This window comes from Tachyglossus aculeatus, chromosome 12 (genome assembly GCF_015852505.1).
Source record: "Tachyglossus aculeatus isolate mTacAcu1 chromosome 12, mTacAcu1.pri, whole genome shotgun sequence".
Classification (NCBI taxonomy): Eukaryota; Metazoa; Chordata; class Mammalia; order Monotremata; family Tachyglossidae; genus Tachyglossus; species Tachyglossus aculeatus.
In genome coordinates, this window is record NC_052077.1 from 5,329,482 (window position 1) to 5,346,378 (window position 16,897).

Below are 16,897 nucleotides of genomic sequence, written 5' to 3' on the forward strand. Positions count from 1 at the left end.
TAACACTAAGAGGAATTTACTGAGGTTGAGTTTATGGCTTTTTAAAGCAAAAGAACAAACACATTTCAAATGCTAAGGCATCTTCTAATGAGACATTTCATAAGTGACTAGCTATGATATTGCTTACCCGCTTTCCTAACCACAATTTGCACCTTATATGTAAACAAATAACAAGTCAGCTGTCATTACCATTCGGACGCCTTGCCTACAGATCGGTTGAACCTGAATATAGCTATACATCGTCTTTCTTGGCTGGAACAGGCAGTACACATTCCCACATGTCTCAAAAAGGAGGACAGTCAGCAAAGTGTCCTTTCGACCTGATGAACTCCTTCACTCCATATGGAGTGGGTGGGGGAAGGGAATCCACATATCCATTAACCTTTCATCAGCACGGGTACAAACAGGCGGAAATACATACCAAATGCTCCTCTACATGTAAGCTCAATCAATGAAAGGCATTTGAGCGTTTGTGTGCAGAGCACACATCCTGCACATGCCTAGATGTACTCACAAACACACACATCCATAAATCCACAAATACAAAATGATGTACACTTTCAGGGCACACACACACCCCCACACACGAAATACATTCCTGTTCAAGGACAGAGAGATATAAAAAGACAAAGATCTCAAGCTAGAACACTACACAAGGGTCACAGACACAAACTCTCAAATACACCTACAATCATACTCACATACACCCACAAATACAAGCGAGAAAGGGAGGGAGAGGTACATATCAGACTGGCAGAAAAGGAATAACAGGAGAAGAAAAACAGAAAGGAAAAGAATGAAGGAGTAGATCAGATATTTCCACTGATAATTCAATAAATGAAATGATCAGAACAAGGCAATCTGTAAACCAATAAATACAAGTGGAAAGCTACCTTTGGTCACTATGTAACACATTCAAATGCACCTGGAGGTTATAAAGTGTTTAGTCTCCTCATACAAACTAGACAAATGCACAAAGGAAGGTTATGAGTGTCCTCAGAGGGGAACAGAAATATTAAGAACTGATCATTTGTGGTCCTGGTTGATTGGATTTTATAAAAAGATGTTTGGGATTTTTTTCCATAAATCTTTTTACAGAGATTGTGGTATGGAAAGCATTCACTAGTATATTTGACAGTTTTTATATCTATATATGTTAGATAATCATATACTATAACATATATTACAGAGTGACCCATTTAAAAGAGGGCCCATCCAATCTGATATACCAGTTGGTAGGCTTTCTTATAAATGGGCCACATATAATAATAATAATAATGATAGCATTTATTAAGCACTTATTATGTGCAAAGCACTGTTCTAAGTGCTGGGGAGGTTACAAGGTGATGAGGTCCCAGAGGAGGCAGGGGGAGCTTACAGTCTTAATCCCCATTTTACAGATATGGGAACTGAGGCCCAGAGAAGTTAAGTTACTTGCCCAAAGTCACATAGCTGACAAGAGGTGGAGCGGCATTTGAACTCATGACCTCTGACTCCAAAGCCTGGGCTCTTTCCACTGAGCCACACTGCTTCTCCATATACAGGCATACACACCCTCACTTATACATCCTATATGACATGTAGGGACTAATAGAATAGACCGCAAAATAAAGGAATATTGATTGAGCTAAGAAACAGTTTCTTGTGTTTAACAAACAACTTTGTAATTATATTCATGTTATATTAAATATAACATCTTAGTGGCAAGACTTTCTTAATTCATTACTGATCCTGGGATTATTTTTTTTTAAACTTCAGTTCAAGTCTCATTAACTCGAATGGGGAACGTTAAGGCAGCCATTAGGGGAGTTCAGTTTATAGGATGCTTAAGAATTGTTCCTCATTTCTAAGAATGTTTATTCAGTTCTATGGCCAACATAAATGAACATCCAATCCTCTCCTTTTAAGAAATGCAAACATTATTAGAAGCCTGGAAAAAAAAAAGAGAATGCAAAATCGAATAGAGGGAGAGAAAATCAGTTTGATGTCCTATACTGAAAGCAATGGAAAAATCCAAATTTGCTGCAAAGCAAAACAAGAAAAGAGGAAAAAAAAAAAAAAGGAAGAGGGGAGCGTGCATGTAGGCACCTGCTAAACAAATCACTATATCTGAAATACAGAAATTTATCTGACCTGTATAGGTACCTCCTTAGAGACCAATAATTTAATTCATGTATGAAACACACTTGTGTTTTAGTCTGCAGTAGTCACGGGTAACATGTCCACATCGTCAATTTCAAAGGATTGTCAACCACCAATTTCAAAGAATTGCAAATTTCTGTTCCTCAGAGAGTCAGGGAACTGAGGAGTTTCATGGCTGGAAAGAGCTATTTTGAGAAGTCTATGGTGAAAGTCTGTCTCCACCCAGCTACACAGAGCCACAGTCTACTTACTGTTGTTAGACCCTAGTTGTCCCAAGAAGCAAGGATGCTTCCAAGCTAGAGACAGCAACAACAAAATGAACAGAAAAGTCTTTTCACAAGTTAAAACATGAGTGAATGGAACAAAAGACTGACCCTCCTGTTACCTTCACAGGTGTGGGAATAACATTTTACTATGCCTTCTGATTCTGGAATATTAAAATAGTATTTATTATCCCCTTTCCATTCTGCGCATGAAGCAATTTCATCTTTCTCTGCTTCTATAGTTCACATAGGCCACTAGATAAAGCAATTATCCCATAAAAGTCCTAATAGAACATGGAATGTGCATATCCTGGTTATTTATCTACAATGCATCTGGGTATCCAAAATCTGATTGCACTGTGGATTGAGAGCCAGATGTTCAGACAATAAATTACTACCAGTTGTTTCTTGCCCGTTACAGTCAAGTATATGAATCTAAACACACTTAGTATATCATCTAATTTATTACCAAAGTGAAGCATAAATGATAAACATTCTTAATGTTTTCATAGATTAGCTAGTTAAAATGGCTTTGATTAGGGCCGCTAATTAAAACTGAGCTCTATCAGCTTATTTGGTTTGCAAAAAATCATCTGTTTGCACAATCTGTTTCAAATAATTTACATTAAAAACTCAGTAGAAGAGCATCTGCAATTAGAAAGAGAGGGGGGGAAAAGCGTTCAACATTCCCTATTTAAAACAGTAAAGTGAGTATTCATTTACTCCTGAACAAATTAAGATAGAGAGTTGCAAATCATATTTAGTTGAACATGCAAGATACAGTGTTAGCATACAGGCCTTACAAATCTTGATTAGTTTCAGACTGTTGGATTTATGCACCTTTGCAACAAAAGGAGGCTTTCTTTTCTTTTTCTGAGTTGATTTTTATGGTTACTTTCTTGTTATTTTCTACCTTCCCCCTTAGCCATGGGGTAAAAACACAAAATGACCAAAATCTTTACACAAAACCTTCAAAATGTCCCACTTGGCTTCCTCGTTTTTCAGAAAACCAACAATTCTGTGCAGTAGGTACAACATTTACTGTTGGAGAAGTGTATTGGTGGGGTGGGGGGGGAGTGGAGAGAGAAAATAGGAGAGGGAGAGAGAGTGAGGAAGAGAGAGAGAGAAAGTGAGCTGCAAAGTGCTGCTACCTTTTGTCCTGGGCGACCAGATTCTCCAGGTTCTCCCTAGTAAGGGAAAATGAAAAGAGAATTAATCAGCTTTCCAAATGCTTTCCAAAATTCATTATGCCTCCCAAAATTCCATCAGGCCAACACTTATCAGCCCTACCCACTTAGTAATGCTCCCCTTCTCCACCCGCCATCCATCTCAGCCACTGGCATTTTTGCATCCCCACTGAATATTTGGATCAATGCTTAGATTTGTGTCTGCAAAACTGGATGAGAGAAGATTTTGATGTTTTTAGAAAATCAGACTGAGCAATGGGAAAATCATAAAGAAGAAATTCAGAACTTTTAGGGCTCTTTTAGGGCAGGGGGCTTTCACAAGAGGTAAAATTACCTTTATTCCTGCAGCTGACGATCCAGGGTCACCCTGATGTGAAATGCACAGGCATAATTTTACTCTCAGTAATCAGAGTTTTAAAGGAAACTTCACAAACCATTTCAGCCATTATTACCAAGAAACATTCTCAAAGTGCCTCTCAATTAGCAGGACAGGCTCTGTTCCACAAGACTGCCTGCTAACATGACAGCTGTCAGTCCTTTTAACGTGGAATGATTTGTTTTCTATAAAAAAGCACTAAGGGGTTGGCTCTGCAGACATTCTGGACTGGACGAGGAATTCATCCTTCTACATAAAATGAAACATAAACAAAAATCCCATTGATTTTCCAACTTTCCTCCCTGATAGTCTATAAAAAAATGAATTTAATAGATAATCACAAGTGAAATAAGAAGTTTGGAGCTAGCATGTTTTTAAGCTACCTTCCTCAGCTCCTGAGACTGTGGCATTTATTTAGTCACTGTCTGCCTTTAACTAAGAGTGCTACTGATCCTTTTGTTCTCCGACTTCAGCCTGCAAGAGTCAGGTTTTACAGACAAAGTTAATGATGTTCAGCTTGAAACAGCACAATGAAGATCAGTTTATCTTCATCAAGATACACTGTCACAGAGACTATCTCCATTTTTCCAGTTTTTCATTAACTTCTTTGTAGCTAAATCACTGTGAAGTTACAGAGTGACAGATGACTTGGACTCCACTTATTCACGCAAGTTTAAGCTGTGAGGCATAATATGGGTGTTCAATAAGGTGTCAAGATTTCTAAACAAGCTAAGGGCAGATCTGCTGTAAATCTGTCTTTTGTGGTGGTAGTGAGGTTGGTGGAGGGGTGGTGGTGGAAAGATGGGGGAAGAAAAGGGTAAGAGTAAAAGAGTGAAGAGAGGATATGCTACGAATTGTGTCTCGGGCCTGGAATTTGGAGCCAGCAAAGATGGTTGACAGCTCTGACCCAATGCTGCTTGCGACATTAGCGTGTCATAAGGAAATGGAAACCTAGTAACTATGTTTGTTTGAACCCCTCTCAGAAACTGGCATCAGTCCCAAGAGACAAGGCATATGTTCAGACATTTCTTAGCCCATCCACTTGTTGGGGAGATCAAAGAACAGAATGTCTGACCCGGAAGTCTATTTGAGGATCATTCCCTTCCTGGATGCTTTCTGCTAGGGACAGATAGTGGAAAACATTAAGGCCTTATAAGTCTGAAGTTTCAAGCAAGCCCAGTAACCTGAAGAATAGGGAAATATTAAGTAAAAGGGCGGATGGGTCATGAAGTACAAATCGTCCCCTTACACTGTAAGCTCATTGTGGGCAAGGATTGGATCAGTTTACCATTATATTGTACTCTCCCAAGCACTCAGTACGGTGCTTTGCACACAGTAAACCCTCAGTAAATATGACTGACTGAATGAATCCTCTGTACACAGTAAGTGCTCAATAAATACGATTGAATGAATGAGTTTGTGGGGAACTTAGATTTTCTGGAATACAGTGTGACCTGTCTAACATCAAAACATGCCTCAGAAAAAGATCAGACCCAAGATTCTTTCAGCTCCAAACACAATGCTCCAAACAGTAAGTTACATTAACTTTTGGACAATGACCAGTCTCTAAAGTGAAATACCAAGAAATATGAGACGATTAAATGGACTCAATGCTAAGACCACAATACTGACATTAACAAGCCACAAAGCTTGTTGTGGGCAGGGAATGTGTCAGTTATATTGTTATACAGTACTCTCCAACATGCTTAGTACAATACGCTGCACAAAGTAAGTGATCTGATTGATATTTTAATGGAGAAGGAGTAGAACGGTCTAATGGAGAAAGCCCAGGACTCAAAGCATCCACTTTCCTGCTGTGTGATCTTGGGAAAGTCACTGAACATCTCTATGCCTCATTTTCTTAATCTGCAAAAATGGGAAAAAGACACCTGGTTTCCCTCTCCCTTAGAACATGAGCCCCATGTGGCACAGAGACTGTATCTGATTTCATAAACTTGTATCTACCCCATTGCCTAGCTCAGTGCTTGTCACACAGTAACCACTTAAGTACCCTAGTAATAGCATTATGTTCATTATATATTATCTATATTTTAATATTATAATATTAAATAAGGAAATTGTTACCTAGTCTGCTTAGAGGGAAGCAATGATTTTGAGATTTTGGCTTTCTACTAATAGGTCATCATAAAGGGCTAGTGGAGAAAATCTATATGGGTTTGCAGTATTTGGCAATGGTACAGAATTAGTGGTTCTCATAATTCAGTAACGTTGCATAATGACAGCAATCAACCACTATCTCCCTCTCTCGCGATAATCTATACACACACACACACATATATATATTTGGAGAGAGAGAAAGAGACAGCATTGCCTAGTGGATCAAGCACAGGCCTGGGAGAGAGAAACACCTGGATTCTAGTTCCAGTTCCACCACTTATCTGCTGAGTGACTTCGGACAAGTCACTTCACTCCTCTGTGCCTCAGTTACCTCATCTGTAAAATGGTGGTTAAGATTGTGAGCCCCATATGGGACAGGAACTATATCCAACCTGATAACCTTGTATCTACTCCAGTGGTTAGAACAGTGCCTGGAACATAACAAGTGCTTAACAAATACTACAATTATTATATATGTGCGTGTGTGTGTGTGTGTGTGTATGTATGTACATATACATACATACACATATAGATGTATGTATTGATCAATGGCATTTTTTGAGCATTTACTGGTGCAGAGCACTGTACTAAGTCTCGGGAGAGTATAATACAAGAGTTGCATTATGTGTATGTATATATATATGCATTATGTGCAATTACAAATCATGTATATATGATATATACACATTTATATCAAATATATGCATATATGTTTGATTTGTAATTTAAAAAATTCATTTCCTCTAACTAAAAAATCTGAACCTTAGCATGTCTCTATTCCATGTGGTCAGACAATCACAGACAAATGTTAGGACTACATTTCCTTCCTGGAGTTCCTGTAGGACAGGTTCTCTCCTCAGAGAGTAAAAAGAAAACAAAATGCCATTTTCTGAAGGGCTGATTCACGTCTGGAAACTTGAGCTGTCTCATTTTGATAGGCGTGTATGAGTGATATTGCCATGCTCGCTCACAGAACACACAACTGTGAAATCTCAAGGACTTTTTATAAAGGGGCAAGGCAACCACAAGTTAAACATTTTAAGGGATAATGTTGGAAATGGAGGACATAAACCACTGTGTGCTAATAATCTCCCTTCATTCAAAAATGAAAATGAATATGGGAATTAAATTAGAGTGTGAACTATGGAGAAAGCTCACTCAAAGCTTCACAGTGAGTCAGCTGGTTTGGCAATAAAAGAGTTTCAGCAGGGGAAATCCCAGATGGAAAAACACTAAAGAGACCTTTGATAAAAATGAATATAGCTTTCCCACTGCTCATTTGATTCCAGAAACCATCCACTGCTGCTTGTATTCATTCAGACCCTGCATATTCATTTGCATTATTTCGGGTATTTACACTTCTGGGTTCCCATGCCTTTATTCAGTCATGACTTCGGGTTTGTGCGGGGGGTTTTGGGGGGTTTACACATTTTAAAAGTTAACATGGGGTGCTGTCCCAGCTGGTTTTTCCTGTCCCACTCTAGGACAGGCTGAGATCCCTTGAGTGGCAGGGGATGAGCTGTGTATCTTTAGAGCAACAGTGGGCAGTGTAGTAAATCAATCAATCGTATTTATTGATCGCTTACTGTGTGCAGAGCACTGTACTAGGCGCTTGGGAAGTGTAAGTTGGCAACATATAGAGACAGTCCCTACCCAACAGTGGGCTCACAGTCTAAAAGGGGGAGACAGAGAACAAAACCAAACATACTAACAAAATAAAATAGAATAGATATGTACAAGTAAAATAAATAAATAAATAGAGTAATAAATATGTACAAACATATATACATATGTAAATGGAGGCTTCTGGGTAACATGGTTCCCCTGCTCCTAGCTTCCAGGCTGGTACGCTGTTCTACCCTTTCTCATTTTGATGCTGGGGGACAGGGAGAACAGTCACTGGCCAGAAAGAATGGCACCACTTGGAGTCATAGATTGGCTAGGGCTGAACTTTGATCTCACAACACTGGGCAAAGATGTAGGAGACAGTGACTTAAAATAATAATTACGGTATTTGTTAAGCGCTTAATACGTGCGAGGCACTAAATGCTGGGGTAGATACAAGCAAATCAGATTGGACTCAGTCCCTGTCCCACATGGGACTCACAGTCTCAATTCCCATTTTACAGATGAGGTAACTGAGGCACAGAGAAGTAAAGTGACCTGCCTAAGGTCACACAGCAGAGACATTGCGGAGTCGTGATTAGAACCCATGACCTTCCTACTCCCAGGCTCATGTTCTAACCACTATGCCATGATAAGAAATGTTTTGTGCACCTTTTGGAAAAGTCTTTTTTATTTTTTTTTTTTAGCAGTGGCTCCCCAGAACTATGGAGAGAGTGCTTTGGCAAGTCAACTGCCCAGAAATGAGGCACATCAGAGTGTGAGCCCCACGTGGGACAGGGAGTGTATCCAATATGCTTGTATCCACCCCAGCGCTTAGTACAGTGTCTGGCACAAATACCACTATAGCTCTGATTCAACTCTTTCCTATATCTGATCTGTCCAGATGTGCAGAGGACCACTGTGTATTTTTTATTGCTCTTGCTATTATTCTTTGTTTTGGTTTTCATTTCTTCTTTTGGCTTCCCCTTGGTATTTGGAAGACAGTGGAAAAGTCTCCCCTGACCTTTAATAAGCCTCACTGAGTATTATACTCAATGATGCCTTACAAGATGGGTAAGGGCACATTAATTTCTGCTCCTCTAGATGTTTCAGAGATAGTCTTTTCTGAGATCACAGACTGCACTCATTCTAACAGCTGTCTCAATGCATGCTGCTACTTTGTTGTTGCTTTTTCATCATCATCATCATCATCAATCATATTTATTGAGCGCTTACTATGTGCAGAGCACTGTACTAAGCGCTTGGGAAGTACAAATTGGCAACATATAGAGACAGTCCCTACCCAACAGTGGACTCACAGTCTAAAAGGGGGAGACAGAGAACAAAACCAAACATACTAACAAAATAAAATAAATAGAATAGATATGTACAAGTAAAATAAATAAATATTTGCTATTTGCTAGTATTTGCTAGTAGCTGGTATTTGCTAGTTGCTTACTATGTGCTAGGCACTGTACTAAGCACTGGAATAGATGCGAGATAATCAGGTTGAACTCAGTCTTACAGATGAGGTAACTAAGGCACAAAGAAACAATCTACTCACTGTATTTCTTGAGCGCTTACTGTGCGCAAAGCACTGAACTAAGCACTTGGGAGAGTACAATATAACGGATACATTCCGTGCCCACAACGAGCTTACAGTCTAGAGGAGTGAAGTGACTTCCTCTAGATCACACAGCAGACAACTGGTGTTGCTAGGATTAGAACCCAAGTCCTCTGACTCCCAGCCTGTGCTCTTTCCACCAGGCCATGCAACTCCAAATCTTAGCTTCAAATCCTAGTCTTTCAGCCTTGGCTAGAGAATGAGAACTTCTCCTTAATCATTAATGTTAGCACGTGGCTCCACACCAGAAACGCTGGTTTGTCCAGAAACGCTCTGGGCATGTTAATCCCCACCTCAAAAATCTCCAGTGGCTACCAATCAATCTGCGCATCAGGCAGAAACTCCTCACCCTGGGCTTCAAGGCTGTCCATCACCTCGCCCCCTCCTACCTCACCTCCCTTCTCTCCTTCTCCAGCCCAGCCCGCACCCTCCGCTCCTCCGCCGCTCATCTCCTCACCGTACCTCGCTCTCGCCTGTCCCGCCATCGACCCCCGGCCCACGTCCTCCCCCGGGCCTGGAATGCCCTCCCTCTGCCCATCCGCCAAGCTAGCTCTCTTCCTCCCTTCAAAGCCCTACTGAGAGCTCACCTCCTCCAGGAGGCCTTCCCAGACTGAGCCCCCTCCTTCCTATCCCCCTCCCCATCCTCCCCGCATTCCCTCCTTCCCCTCCCCACAGCACCTTATATATGTTTGTACAGATTTATTACTCTATTTTCCTTGTACATACTTACTATTCTATTTATTTTATTTTGTTAATGACGTGCATCTAGCTTTACTTCTATTTATTCTGTTGACTTGACACCTGTTCACATGATTTGTTTAGTTGTCTGTCTCCCTTCTAGACTGTGAGCCCGTTGTTGGGTAGGGACCATCTCTACATGTTGCCAACTTGTACTTCCCAAGTGCTTAGTACAGTGCTCTGCACACAGTAATCGCTCAATAAATACGATTGAATGAATGAATGCAACCAAAAACCAATTATAAAAGTTTTATAATGATTGATACAATATTGTTTTTCTTTGACTTACCATGCCCCTATCAGGAATGGTATTAATTTGACTAATATCCAAACCTCTTAATTTCCTCATCTGCAAATTGGGGAAATGCCTGCCTCTCCCTGCTTCATGGGCAAACTTTGGGAAGTCAAAATTGGAAGCCCAACAATACCATAGGTGGTACTGGGTTCTAATCCCAACTCCACCATGCACCTGTTGGGTGACCTTGGGTCCCACTAGGTTTTTACGTTTTTTTGGTTCTTTCTAGTTTTGCTCACATTTTGTGTTTCATTTTCCACAGATGGCTTTCCAATGAAATAGATGACCAGATAAGGCTCTGGATTAAAAATCACCTGCCTTCAAATAACAGGAAAAGATGCAAGGAGACAGACTGCGGACTTGTTCTTTGATTAATCAGCAAACAATGTTTTCTTAATCTTTGCGTAACAATCCTGCCTAATGCTAAAACAGATTTTTGACAAGTCTTTTGCTTCTCTTAAACCTAAAATTTGTGTCTAATTGCTAGCAACAAAGAATAGAGGATTTCCAGATGATCAGACTGGAGAGGTTGAGATTATTTACCACCTAAAGCAGGAGAGAGGGATCGAAAGTGGAAAAACCTGGGCATATTTCCTAATTATATGAATCGGCCCATGACAAAATGTATTCTGCCAGTGGCAAATGAGAATTCCTTTCTGATTTTGCCTCCTAAACGATAACATGAGCTCTAATCAACCAGAACTGCAATTAGATTATTTCCACCATTCTAAAAATAAATTACATGATAGATGCATCAATTGCTTTTGTTTTGTTTTTAAGATGAAAATTCTATTCAAATCATAACATTTGCAGGGATGAACCGTATAATTCAGATTCCACGTTACACATTAGAGATTTCTATTTACACTCCTGCTCCTTTATGGACTGACTTGTTTATAGCTTATGTATATCATTTTCTTTTTATCTGAAGTATTTCCCATGCTGAATTTAGCCCACTGGTTAAATCTTGTGCCCAAATTCAGCCAAATACTTCAAATGAAAGAGGAAAAGAAGTTATCTTTTGATTTCAAAACTATCTAGAAATGAATTTTTTGGCATGTAGGGCTTAGAAGGGGAGGGCGCCTATGTGGAGGCATTTCACAATGTAGAACTTGGACTGTTTTTCAAGCAGTAATTGTGGCTTTGCAAATTTGAAAATGGAAGAGTAATGACTTATAATTGACCGAAAAACAATGCCACTGAGGCAAATCCTTATAAATGCTATACATCTTTAAATGCTTAGCAACCTTTCAGAGACTTAAAATGTGCCAAATCCTTTGCCCAAATCTTGGAAGCTATATAATTCTCCAAAGTGATATAGTTTATGTAAATGCAATATCGTTATGCCTATTCATCCTCAGCCACTTAGATGTCTGTAACAAACCAGCCAGTACTTTTTCTTTGAGGCAGGGCAAGAAATTTTAACAACTAGTGATGATGATTGTGGTGTTTGTTAAGCTCTATCAATCAATCGTATTTGTTGAGCGCTTACTGTGTGCAGAGCACTGTACTAAGCACTTGGGAAGCACAAGTTGGCAACATATAGAGATAGTCCCTACCCAACAGTGGGCTCACAGTCCAAGCACTCTACTACTACTAATAAAAATAATATTATGATAGTTGTTAAGCACTTACTATGTGCCAAGCACTGTTCTAAGCACTGGGGTAGATATAAGGTAATTATGCTCCCCCTCGTCCCCCTCTCCATCCCCCCCATCTAACCTCCTTCCCTTCCCCATAGCACCTGTATATATGTTTGTACATATTTATTACTCTATTTATTTATTTATTTTACTTGTACATATCTATTCTATTTATTTTATTTTGTTAGTATGTTTGGTTTTGTTCTCTGTCTCCCCCTTTTAGACTGTGAGCCCACTGTTGGGTAGGGACTGTATATGTTGCCAACTTGTACTTCCCAAGCGCTTAGTACAGTGCTCTGCACACAGTAAGTGCTCAATAAATACGATTGATTGATTGATTGATGCGGCTCAGTCTTAATCCCCATTTTACAGATGAGGCTAAGTGACTTGCCCCAGGTCACACAGCAGACTAGTAAGCACTGGGGTAGATACAAGATAATCAGGTCCCACATGGAGCTCACAGTCTGAGTAGGAGAGAGAACAGGTATTGATTCCCCATTTCGCAGAGGAGGGAACTGAGGAATAAAGAAGCTGGGTGACTTTCCCAAGGTCACACAACAGGTGTGTGGTGGAGCCGGGATTAGAACCCAGTACCACCTCTGGTATTTTTGAGTTTCCAAATTTGACTTCCCAGAACAGGCAGTTCCTCATTTTCCAGAAGTGGAAACTAAGGGGTTTGGATATTAGTCAAATTAATACCATTCTTGATAGGGGCATGCTATTTTTCTATGACTATCAATATTATATCAGTCAATCAATTATATTTTTTAGAGCTCTACTATGTGCAGAGCAGTATACTAAACACTCGGGAGAGTACAATACATTTGATTTGGTAAACATACTCCCTGCCCACAAGAAGCATGCATTCTAGAGGACTGGAAGGATTCTCAAGAGAACATCCAACTACCCTCCTGAATAGAAGGAGATTAAATCTGTCTGGAGTGATTCACTGCAAATCCAGTCCTCTGGATATTCCCCGAGTATCTCATGTTTTGCTAGATGGTGCCAAATTGATGGTTGGGTCAATTAATCAATTAATGGTATTTCCTGAGTCTTTACAGAGCACTGTTCTAAGGGCTAGGGAGAGTTGGTAGACACATTCCCAGCCCGTAGCAAGCTAATGTTTAGAGGGAAAAAATTTGACATCCCTGGGTGAAACGATTATTTTATTAACTTCCAAGGGAAGGTGAAAGATGGAGTGGAAGGAGTGTGGGTCTGGTCACCTTAGATTCTTGGCTCTAGATCCCTATCTGCTTTCGTGTTGCACTGTGACCAAATAAGTCACTGAATCCCTTACTTTCCTCATCTGTGACATGTAGAAATGCCTACCTCTCCCTTCCTCATAGACAAGTTTTTTGGGGAAAAAAATGAGACAAGTTATGGGAAAGCACTTTGAAAAATAAAAGTTCCATACAAATTCAATATATTATTATTATATGTTGACCAGTTTGTAATCTTGAGAGCCTTCCTTTCTTCCCTTTTTAAAAATGGGAATAGCATGAAGGTAATAATAATGGCATCTGTTAAGCACATACTATGTGCCAAGCACTGTACTAAGCAATGGGGGTAGAGGCAAGACAATCAGGTTCCAGAAGGGGCTCACAGTCTAACAAGGAGGGGGAACAGGTATTGAATCCCCACTTTGCAGCTGAAGTATGGAGGCACAGATAAGCTGAAGTGACTTGCCCAAGATCACACAGAAGGTAAGTGGCAGAGCCAGAATTTGAATCCAAGTCCTCTGATTCCCAGGCTCTTCCTATTAGGAGACGCTGCTTCTCCCATGCAACATTTTCCAGTCCTCAGGCACTTCTATCGTGAAACCATGAGGTTTCAAACATAATAGCGGGTGTCTCTGTAATAACTTCTACCAATTCCAATTCTTCCGACCCACCCATCCTTCCCACCCTCAGCAGGATAGTCACATACTTCGCCTTCTGGTCCTATTGCTAATAAAAAGTGGTGGAAATGGCATAAGTGGTGGCCACGTTAGCCTTGTTTGTCCACAGAAGGAGTGAAGAACCAATGGGATTAGCCTGGTTACAAAATTCTTCCCGGGAATCCCATTTGAGTGCTACAGAGCAGGTCATTTGATGCGACCTGCCCTCTCTAATTGGCTCCAAACGGCTGATGTGGCCCACACAAAACCAATCCACTGAAAATTTGCCATTATCCCAACGTGCCAGTCCCTTGAGCAGCATCAAGAAGAGGTAAAAGGAACTTCAGCTTTTAAGGGCAATCGCTATTGCCATCCTGAAGTAATCACTTCACTGGACATTGTGACAAGAAACAGTGGGGCCCAGTGGAAAGAGCACAGGCCTGGGAGTGAGAGGGTCTGGGTTCTAATCCCAGCTCTGCCACCTGTCTGCTGTGTGATCTTGGGCAAGTGACTTCACTACTCTGGGCCTCAATTTCTTCATCTGTAAAATAGGGATTTAAAGCCCATTCTCCCTCTTAGACTTTGAACTTCATATGGGACAGGGACTGTGTCCAACCTGCTTATCTTATATCTATCCTAGTGCTTAGTAGACTGCTTGGCACATAGGAAGTGTTTAACAATCATCACCATTAGTATTTTTTTATTTTTTAATGGCATTTATTAAGCATTTACTATGTGCAAAGCACTGTTCTAAGTGCTGTTTTGCTATTTAAGCACTTACTATGTGCCAGGCACCGTACTAAGCGCTGGGGTAGACAAAAATAATTGTGGTATTTTTTTCAGCGCTTACTGTCTGCCAGGCACTGGACTAAATGCTAGCAAATCAGGTTGGATACAGTGCCTGTCCCACATAGGGTTTACAATCTTAATCCCTGTTTTACAGAGGGGGTCACCGAGGCACAGAAAAGTTAAGTGACTTGCCCAAGGTCACACAGCAGACAAGTGCCAGAGCCGGGATTAGAACCCAGTTCCTTCTGGTTCCCAGGTCCATGCTCTATCCACTAAGCGACACTGCTGACTGCTTCTATGTGATCAAGGACAACATAAATTGGGTAACTATATCATTCTCTTGGACAAACAATATTATAGGTACTGATAAAAAAAAACAAAGATAAATCTCCACTTTGTAGAATCTGAATAATGGACTGCTTCCTCTGGTGCACTTAATATTTCCCAAGAAGAACTTCCCCACTCTGCCTTCTGAGAGCAGAACAGATAAAGAATTCTTCACATTGAGCCCACTTATTCTTCATCTAGGCCTTCTAATTGCGATCTGTTGGCTGTAACTCCATCAAACTGACCTAAATAGGAAGTCTAAAGGCAGAGTCAGTAGAGAAGCAGCATGGCCTAGTGAATAGAGCACAGGTCTGGGAGTGAAAAAGGACCTGGGTTCTAATCTCAGCTCTGCCACTTGTCTGCTGTGTGACCTTGGGTAAGTCACGTCACTTCTCTGGGCCTCAGTCACCTCATCTGTAACATGGGGATTAAGACTGTGAGCCCCATGCGGGACATGGACTGTGTCCAATCTGGTTAGCTTGTATGTGCCCCAGTGCATAATAAACTGCCTGGCAAATAGTAAATATTTAAACAAAAATCATTTTTTAAAAAATGGAGCTATCTTGAGCTACCCCGACTCCTCTTTTCAGCGATACCTGGCATGATAGTGCCCAACGGGGGCAGGGATTGTTGCTATTTTTTTGCTGAATTGTACTTTCCAATCACTTAGTACAGTGCTCTGCACATAGTAAGCGCTCAATAAATATGATTGAAAGAATGATAGAAGTCCTAACCATAAAGATGAAACTACAAATTGTTCATCTGCTCATTTCCAGGTTTGTGGGATTCTGGCAGCAATTGAAAGACAAGTTTTAAAACTCGGCACTAGGGGATTTATTCAAGCACTGTAAGATAAGTGGAACCCATCAGTTAAATCCCAACACTCTGGATTGAAAATTTACTTCTTTAAATTGAACAAAATGAATCAAGTCAGGGTCAACATTTTAAAAGACACTTCCTGCTGTGCAACTGAGTTATACTACTTGCCTATGCAAATAGGCATGGGCCTGAAAATCAAATTCCTGGGTATTAAATTTCTTATCCTTGACAAGAAAATGACAATTGTTGTACTGTGTTCTCCCAAGCATTTAATACAGTACTCCGCACTCGGTAAGCACTTAATAAATACAGCTGATTGATTATTATTTTCAAACACTGTGATTTATTGCATTCTGGTTTGGGGTCTTCGTGTGATAATCTGATCAACTATCACATTTGAGTAATTATGTAGTATCTTTCCCATTAACTTTTCACCTAAACCACTCTGAACCCATATCATTCTTGAATTTCTGTTTCTGCCTAACTGTAATTCTTGGGTCATTCACACAACACTTCCTTCCTAACAATTTTCCAAAGGAATTACCTTTTCACCGAGGTCACCTTTGGGTCCACTCTCGCCAACGTCTCCCTAAAAAAGGAAAGTTGTCATTATTTCCAGGAAATAACAAGTGCATTTTTCTTCATTTCTATCCTTTTTCAAACCAAAGGTCCTGGTGTAAAATTTACTCTTCCTCCAGCTTGTGTCTTTAGATAACATCTAAGCTCCCTAAATTAATTCAACAGTTCAAAAACCCCAATCCCTGTAAGCAAGCAAAGTGTGGATTTTGGATGCAAGGGTCACAGATTGTGCTATGAATATTCATTGTTCTTTACAGATGGCTCTATCTCCCCTTCTAGATTATAAGCTCATTGTGGACAGGGAATGTGTCTAACAATTCTGTTGTATTGTACTTTCCCAAGTGCTTAGTATAGTGTTCTGCCTACAAATAAGCGCTCACATATGACTGATTGAGTCTTCTGTGTCCAATGTGAATTCTACACATTATTCATTATGCATTATGAAATATTTAATGAATATTTATTGCAGGTATTATATTTTATGTTTCTCTCCCCAGTAGAGTGAAGGCTCCTTGT

The 16,897-nt window shown here is 40.3% G+C and overlaps 1 protein-coding gene across 2 annotated transcripts in view; it reads right to left on the minus strand.

The window, feature by feature from the left end:
- COL25A1 (collagen type XXV alpha 1 chain) overlaps positions 1 to 16,897 on the minus strand; it is a 561,710-nt gene that overhangs the window by 83,624 nt on the left and 461,189 nt on the right. For both annotated transcript variants that reach the window (XM_038755133.1, XM_038755134.1), the window contains exons 15-17: positions 16,347 to 16,391; positions 3,927 to 3,959; positions 3,557 to 3,592 (exon numbers count right to left, since the gene is read on the minus strand). In XM_038755133.1, coding sequence (XP_038611061.1) covers positions 3,557 to 3,592; positions 3,927 to 3,959; positions 16,347 to 16,391 — 114 coding nt within the window. The remainder of the gene's footprint in view (positions 1 to 3,556; positions 3,593 to 3,926; positions 3,960 to 16,346; positions 16,392 to 16,897) is intronic.